This window comes from Octopus sinensis, linkage group LG1 (genome assembly GCF_006345805.1).
Source record: "Octopus sinensis linkage group LG1, ASM634580v1, whole genome shotgun sequence".
Taxonomy (NCBI): Eukaryota; Metazoa; Mollusca; class Cephalopoda; order Octopoda; family Octopodidae; genus Octopus; species Octopus sinensis.
Window position 1 is genome coordinate 143,429,859 of NC_042997.1, and position 8,861 is coordinate 143,438,719.

The 8,861-nt window shown below is 36.2% G+C and overlaps 1 protein-coding gene across 2 annotated transcripts in view; it reads right to left on the bottom strand.

Annotated features, from left to right (window-relative positions):
- LOC115212948 overlaps nt 1–8,025 on the bottom strand; it is a 53,914-nt gene extending 45,889 nt beyond the window's left edge. Inside the window, exon 1 of one of the 2 annotated variants that reach the window (XM_029781801.2) lies at nt 7,702–8,022. In XM_029781801.2, the coding sequence (XP_029637661.1) occupies nt 7,702–7,875 (174 nt within the window). In that variant the 5' untranslated portion in view covers nt 7,876–8,022. Of the gene's footprint in view, nt 1–7,701 lie in introns of both variants that reach the window. The other variant, XM_036505552.1, reaches the window with a different exon arrangement.
- Between the last annotated feature and the right edge of the window lie 836 nt (nt 8,026–8,861).

The following is an 8,861-nucleotide window of genomic DNA, read 5'->3' on the forward strand; positions in this document are numbered from 1 at the left end:
GAAGATGACCACCATGGAGGAGAAGGGTCTGGAAGCTTAAAGATCCTGCAAATGGACAGAGATTTAGAGGCGTATTACTCGAAGCCTTTGACGAAATGGAAGGGTTTATAGCTTCACATGATGTGGAAGACAACTGGAGGTTTCTACGGGACAATCTGCTGAGGCCCACTGACCAGATCTGTGGATGGTGCAAAGTCCCCTCTTGACCCAAGGTAACATTTCGCACATATCTCTTAGAGTGAGAGTGGGGCGGGGTTGGCCTGACTCTGAGGAAATTTACTAAGGTAGTGACTGATGAATGTGCAGCCTGCTATCAAAACTCAAATTTAAAAGCACTTTATTTCACCCACATAGTCAACCTAAGAATAAACTTTGCCCTTCAAAAAGCAGCTTGGAATGTATTCAGGGCTGCATGGGTGTGTTTTGAACAGGGGAAAATTTGTATCCATCTTATTTGGATACAGTCTTCCATACAAGTAACCTACAAATCCATCTTGCATGAGGAAGGTACAAGGAATGCAAGTTAATATAATGTAGCATAGACATAATCAAGTCTTGATGTTTTTCAAAAACTCACCACCAAATTCAATACTTTTTTTTCTTTTTCTTTTGTTTTAATTTGATATATTTTCCTAGTATTACGATTTATTTCACATGAGGAAGAGAAGACAAACTCAGTGAGTGTTGATGCTAATCTGCTTACCAAACTATTTTGAGGAATTCAGCTAAGAATTAAGTGGAGGCACATGGCTTAGTGGTTAAGGTGTTGGACTCATGATTGTAAAATTGTGATTTTGATTCTTGAATTGAGTTCTTGAGCAAAACACTTCATTTCATGTTGCTCCAGTCCACTCAACTGGTAAAAACGAGTAATCTTGTGACAGACTGGAGTCTCACCTAGAGAGGAATATATACACCAGTGAAGCCGGTCCTATGCTCCTTATGGAGCAAAGTGGACTAACCAGCTAAGAAATAGTGGCTAAACATGTGCCTTGAAAATCTTGGATTTTTCACACGAAAATCATCATCATCATCATTTAACATCTGTTGTCCATGCTGGCATGGGCTAGATGGTTTGACCAGGGCTGTACTACACCAGACTCCAGTCTGATTTAGCAGGGTTTCTACAGCCTGATGCCCTTCCTAATGTTAACCACTCTGAGAATGTAATAGGTGCTTTTATGTGCCATTTGCATGACACCAGTATCTGCCATGACTGTGATTTTGCTCGGCTTGATGGGACTTCTCAAGCACAGCATAATGTCAAAGGTCTCAGTTATGGCCTCCATGAGGACCAATAGTCGAAAGGAACTCAGTCACTTTGCCTCCATGAGGCCTGCCTACTGATAACCATCTTAGTCCTACTTTATGATGGGAGGCCTCTGTCTCTCTATGACATTCTAGCTTTTGGGTAATTCACAAGACACTAAAAAAATGACGAATCAGCAAATTGTCAGTCATTAGAGCATTGAAAAGAATACTTCATGGTATTTGTTCTGACTTTTTGTACTCTGAGTTCAGGTTAGATAAAAAAAAAAGTATGAATTCATGGCAGCTGATTGGCAGAACTTTGGAAAATCAGGTGAAATGCCTTGCAACATCTGTTCTGGATTCTGAGAGCAACACCAGCAATGACACTGGTGTCAAGTGGTATTGTCCCAAGTCAGTGGCTTTTCCCTTTGGTATGAAGAGGCAGAGACTTGCATGCATGAGTTAACTGCTAGTCTCCTTCAAAAAAATCCTGCCCAAGCATGCATACACATGGTTAATATTGACTCATGGAGGATCAAAAAGAGAGATAGTGAAGGAGGCTGGGAGAGACAATTAGGAAGAAGGGACACATAAGCCAATACTAAAAGCAAGAGATGGTCAGTATTTCATGCTAATTATTAATTGAACATAAGCTTTTAAGAGAGTGGGATATTATTTGATTTATTTTAGCTTTTCCTTTATATTTGGAGACTAATTCTCAACTGGGTCAGCATAAGTGACATAATGCTACCTGTATATTTTTAAAGCTACTAGAAAAAAGTATGTGTGTAATACCAGTAATCACTGAATCGTGAAATTGTAGTTAATCAAGTGTTAAGGGCAGCATGTAGCAGAATTAATAAAATAAAGCAGAGAAGAAAATGCTTTGTATAATTTAGTTACATTTTGAAACCAACTTTGCTTTCTATCCTTGTAGAGTTGATAAAATAATTACTAACTGAAATATTAGACTGAACTCCCACCACTAATACTGAAATATTAGACTGTACTCCCACCACCATAACATTCCTGGCTTTGTGTCTGAATGAGAAATTGTTAATTAGGTGTTAGTATGGGCAGGTCTGTTCTTAGTGAATCCAGTGACCCAGATTAAAGAAGCGAATAGATTAAATAAAATCAAGAAGTATAATATTGTCCATTAAACAGAAATAAAGACCCTGAACTCACTAATCCATTTACAAAAAAAAAAAGTATTAGTTTTAATGATTGTTATGGGTAGAGATCTGCTTAAGTTTGCTACAAAACAAGAACAATCATGTGTCCATGAAAAAAAAAAGATATTGACGAAGTGATAGAAATGCTGTTGATCTTAGCCTAACTATAGCATATAGTAATGAAGACGACGACAAGGTCAATAAAGTGACTTTGTTGATATTTCTAACAAGTTGAATGACTACACAGAAGCTCCTACCTTGTGTTGAGCCTATCACATTCCAAGCAATTGTACTACCAGATTATGAACTCAATAACTGGTGAACATTTTAAATACTCAGCTAGAGGATCTTCATTCTCTCCTATAAAATTGAGTAACACTCTCTAGTATAAACCAATAACATGAGCACTTAGTGTTACTGGCATTAAACACCAGATTAATGCTATACAAGCACAAACAAGCCAATGAGGGAACATCTATATGGTCATCTGACCAGTTAGAAATAGCTGCCATAGCTCACTCAATTTGCAACACACTGTCTTATTAAGAATAAGGGGCTAGATATTTACAGCCATCATAGTAATTAGTGTTTGAACTAATTATAGAGCCAGGGAACAATTTCATTTTTGTATAAGAGATTAATAATTCTTCAGCATTTAAACAGGCCATATCCGGCCTGAATAGTCAACCCGTGTTATGTTAAAAACTGGCCAGATCTGACCTTTCGCACCTACCCTACAATGTTAATTTAATAATAAACAATCATTATAATCATCAATGGGAATAAATAAGCATTACATTTGACAGAATAACCCGAATGCTAAAGGGTTAATCCCAGATCATCCCTGACTGAGTAGACAAATATAAGACCTGCTTGTTCTCTTCTGGGCATTACCTACCCATGACATTATAGCTAATAAGACTCTCCCTTTATGAGATAGTAAGGTGTAATTTGAAGGAAATTTGACTATTATTTTTAGTCAGTTGATAAGTAATGTAGAAGTTCTTGCAATGGCTTGTAAATTCTTCACATCTAAATTCTCAAAAACTTCATAACAAGAATCAAGATTGTGAATTTTTGTAAAAAGAAACAAAAGAATCCAAATCTCTACATTTTTCTATGATCCATTTATAAGTTTCCAACAAAACAAACTTCTTCAGACACAGGAATGGTTGGATGTTTAAGATGCTCACTTTGCAACTAGATTAGTTTTGGGTTTAGTCTCACTACGTGGCATTTTGGGCAAGTGTCTTCTACTTAAACTCTGGGCTGACCAGTACCTTGTGAGTGAATTTGCCAGCAAGAAACTGTGTGGAAGTCTATTGTAGATATATATGTTTATATGTATTTATGTGAGCCTTTGTTCCCCACTACTTGTTTTGGTTTGATTACATCCATGTAACTTAGCAGTTTGGCAAAAGAGACTGATACAATAATCAGACATAAAAATATGTTATGAGGGTCAATTTGTTTGACCAAACCTTTTAAGGTAGTGTTCCAGCATGGCTGTAGTCCAACGACTGAAACAAGCAAGAGATAAAAGATTTACATAAGCTCTATTTTGGTGTGACTGTGTGAATGAGAGAGATTTCTTTTTGTTAAAACAGCAGGATAGTCTTTCCATGACGAACAGTGAACTATAAAACAGATGTGGAATTTGCAGAGTCTGTTTTTTTTTCATCCGCCAGGTAAACAGAATTATGTACCTTGCTTAGGTGCACAATACAAAATGTTGTAGTAAGATTTCAACTTGATTAGTAGTAAACCAACAGCTTAAAATAAACCATTACTTTTCCTCTAATTCTATTGCATAGCTGTTCTTCTTATTCAAATATTTGTTTAAAATGTTTCACAACAAACTGCTTATAGGAGAGTAGTATCAGTTTCACTTTAGTTATCTAAAGCAAACCAAGTTGGCTCTGATTCAGCAGACCTGTGATCAAGGGAATTCTAATAATGGCTATCCCATTGTTTTTCTTATCAGATATGCTGTCTTTGACTTTATCATCACCATCACCACCATTTTAACATCCACTTTTCCATGAATCAGATGGAATTTTTTGAGGCAGCTGATCTTCTATGGCTGGGTGCTTTTCCTGTTGCACCCAAGCAAGGCAATATTTCCTCTTGACCAACCCTGTTTTCAGGTGATGTCAAAACAAAGAAGCATAAATGCACGCATATGCAACAACCTTCTTTCAGTTCCTGTCAACTAAATCTATTCACAAGGCTTTGGTTAACATGGGGCCATAGTAGAAGATACTTACTCAAGGCACCATACAGTGGGACTGAACTCAAAAGCATGTGAGAAGGAAACAAATTCCACAGCCATGCTTGCATCTAGGGTGTCATTATCCTAAAGGTCAATAAGGTCACTTTGCTGATATTTCTAATATAAAAGTTCATTCACTGTACTGTGATAAAACATTCCATGCAATGGGGCGGGGCTATCAGAATTTGATCTCAACAGCTAATCCATAGAATCTTCAGTCTGTCACATTAAATCGAGGAATAATCTTAAGAACGAGGCAATAACACTAACTCTTAGTGTTTCTGGCATTAATCACCAGATTAATGCTGCATACACATACACAAAAAAAGCCAATGAGGGCTCATGTACATCAGGTAAAGGAAACCTTTTCCAAGAAGTGGGTTGCATGAGACAGCTCATCATCAGGCAGGGTACTACTAAAAAAAACCAAGGTAAATTTTCATCGACATGCCGTTCACAAGGTCATCTGGCCTGCTAGAAATAGCAGCTATAGCTCACTCAATTTGCAACCCACTTTTTTTTTTTTGCATGATTTCTACAGCTGGATGTCCTTCCTAACATTAACCACTTTAAGTACTGGGTGTATTTTTCATGGCACCAACACCAAAAGTTATCAGTAAAACTAAAGAGTCTTCTTAAGTCATAACTATACAGAGCTGAGGCTAAGCAACAACAAACACATGCTGTAGATGTCTGAGAGATAAGATCAACTTTCAAGATTTCTAAAATCACTCTAAAGTCAACAAATCAAACTTCTTAATATCACTGCTTCGATCTTTATCTTCAATGTGTGTAACAGGAACCTAAAAGACTGTTGTATGAAATGTATTCATTAGTTCATGTAAGAAGAGATGGACAAGTGTGAAGTCGATGAAAAGGTGAAGTTTGAAGTAAAAGCACCAGGTCACCCCTAAACGACATTCCTAAGATCAATCATTTTTTTTTTCAGGTAGAGTGTGACTACGGCTACATTCAAATAGTCAGTGTCTTTTCAAAAAATTAGTAGCGAGTAACTTGAAGATTTAGCTGTTCTTTCTAGTAAGTCAAGAGACAACGTAGAGATCTTTCCAAGAGGGTTTGAGACGAAATTAGCTGGGAGCAATGAAAAATGGAAATCGTGTGGCCCTGTTGGTAACAAGTTTGACTTCCAGCCACATGGTTCCGGCTTCGGTCGCACTGAGTGGCACCTTGGGCAAGAATCTTCTACTATAGCCCAGGGATTTGGCGGACGGAAACTGAAAGTCCGTCGTATATATATATGTATACGTGTGTGTGTGTTGTCCCCTACTACCGCTTGACAATCGGTGTTGGTTTGTTTACAACCCCGTAACCTAGCGGTATGACAAGAGCCCAATAGAATAAGCACCAGGCTTTAAAAAAACAAATACTGGGTCGATTCGTTCGAGTAAAACACTCGGAGGTGGTGCCCCAGCATGACCAGAATGTAACGATAGAAACAAGTGAAAGATAGAAAGATATACTAGGTCAAATTAAGTCATGCATGCGTGGAACCACTCCCTAAAATATATGCTGGAGGTTGAGAGGATTGTTCATTATCTGGATAGGTAATGGATATAAATTATTTCAGGATATTGAACATCAATGGATTGTTTTTAAGACTAGAAAGGTCTAAAATTTATTTCCGTTGTATGATAAAGAACACTGAATTATTTAAACAAATAGAGACTGTACAGTTAATTCATGAAGTCAAGCCCCTCTTCGTAAATAATAAAGGAAACTAGTTTGAAAAGACCTATCCCATGTGTCAAGTTAGCGGGTAACTGTATCATTGAAGAGTTATTTTTAGAATATTCATAAAACACAAACAAACCATAAGAAAGATAGGTGCGGAAGAACTTAAAAACGAAGCGCGAATTTAAGGAAATCGCACTAAGGAAGACCACACTCATCCCCATTGACAAAGTTTACGATAAAAAGAAATCTATTTTTATGAAATATACGTTCGAAGATATTTTCTGGAATAGTAAGAGGACATTTAATTCATACATGTCAAACCGTTCACACCCAAGGAATGTTTCCAGAAGTTGAAAATACCACATAACTTGTGTGTATATATATATATATATACCCTGGTTAAAAGATATTGAGGCGAAAGTAAAGAATACGTTCGCTGGGTGGTTAGGGTTTAGGGTTTTAGTTGCGCAGAAATCGGGTGGTGTATGTATTCAGATATTGATATATTTGAAGAATTTTTAAAAACGAAGAAAATATATTTGAAGAATTTTCACCAAAAGAGGAAGAATATCTTTATAACGACTATAATATAAGTTTGTTACAAATCAAATATAGAATATACGAGGAAATGAAATCTGAATGAACCAGACGGAAGTCTTTCCTGCATGAAACACCTTTATTTTTGGTGCGAAAATATTCATTTTCATAACTGTCAAGAAACCTAAGTGTCGCACGTAGATTATGAGAGAAAATTTTTAAATATTTTACTGAATACGCTTTCAAAAAGAAATATTACGTAATCAAAATATCCCCATTACATAACTAGTCCACTACCATCTAAAAAATGCGGGATATAATTACAACTACTGTACTGAAGAATTTAAGCAATTGAAGAAAAAACAAAAAGCAATTCCCATGAACTTGAATCACAATAATCAAAATATTCCTAATTAATTTGAAGCTAATTAAATAAATAAATTTCTCAGGAATCCAGATAAGAAAAGAAATGTGATTTCAATGAAGTTCTTTTAGTAACTTTATTATTTGATAAGTTGATTGGGGGTGGAAGAAAAATTGAGGTTGAGGTCGAAGAAATAAGAAATCTAAGTGTGACCTTTAAAATGAATCAGGTGATAATGAATGCGAAGTTGTCTGTATACGTTAAATTTATAAAATATTTAAGTATTGTCGTTACATGGAATGTGATTTTTTTTGTCTTCTAGTCATTAATTAACGTTTAGAATTTAATAAAGAATTTGAGATTATTGGGTGTCAGGTAAACACTGCGTTACTTTTTGACTAGCTTACCGTAAGATGTCCTCTGTTGGTCGTCTCACACCTGTCTTCGGGACTCCTAACAAAACACACATCTCCTAAACCACTAACTGTTTTGGTTTTTTGCGAATGTGTTACGAAAAAGACAGCCCTGATGTGAGTCCCGCCAATAGGCTTTAGGTTGAGAATTCGGGCACAGAGAAGCATAATTCAGCCTTTTTAAAGGAGCAGAGAAAACGGTATCAAGCCATGCTTACTATCGTAGTAAATATAGGAGCGGATGTTATTATTGAGCATGTCTGTGGCTTTAATCTACAGGAAGTCAGCAGCACGTGAAATTAGATGTTCATTTCTACCACGTTCGAATGACAACTGTTTACTTGTAACGAAGAAGTTTGTTGTTTAACCCTGCCCAGACAGATATGTTCTTTTCCTTCTCAAAGTGTACGTGAGTCGAGGAGGAGCTGACTGCTATTTCTAGCATCACGATCGCCTATATAGAGGCCCTTTTTCTTTCTCTTTCGTTTCTTTGTAATATAGCTATGATTTACTATTAAAGGAAGCTAGCTACTAAGGAAGTATATTACCATAATGACCTATATATCAATATGTATAGTTTTCTTTTTTTACGAGATTTTGATACAAATCGATCAGGTTATATTAAATTATCAATAGTGATTGAAATGTTGACGATAATGCTTAATATTTTAATGTTTAATGTAAATTGCAAGGTATTTTCTTCTCTTTTCAATGGTTAATTGTCAATAAAAAAAGTGAAGTTATAATTTAAATATACTCCGTGAGAAGGGCCTTTTAGGACGATTAGAAAATTTGATAACTTATCAACAGATATTAAAAAAAATATGCATATCATAGTATATTTATATTAAACATTGCATTCTGTATTTTTATTTAATATAAGGCGCTACATTTATGAACTTTCAATATATGCGCCTGTGTGTACATGTGCACATGGACGTATATAGGCATAGGTGGATAATTGTGCGGATAGATAGACAAAGCAGACACACGAAATGGACAGATATATCTATATAGAAAGATGCCTGCTTACACGTACGCACGCGCAGACCAGCACCACCACCACCATCGTCATCATACTCCTCGAGTATAGTCCGCTCTTGAGTATAATACGCAGGGATTTTTAGGGGACTGTACCTCTGAAAAACCTAAAC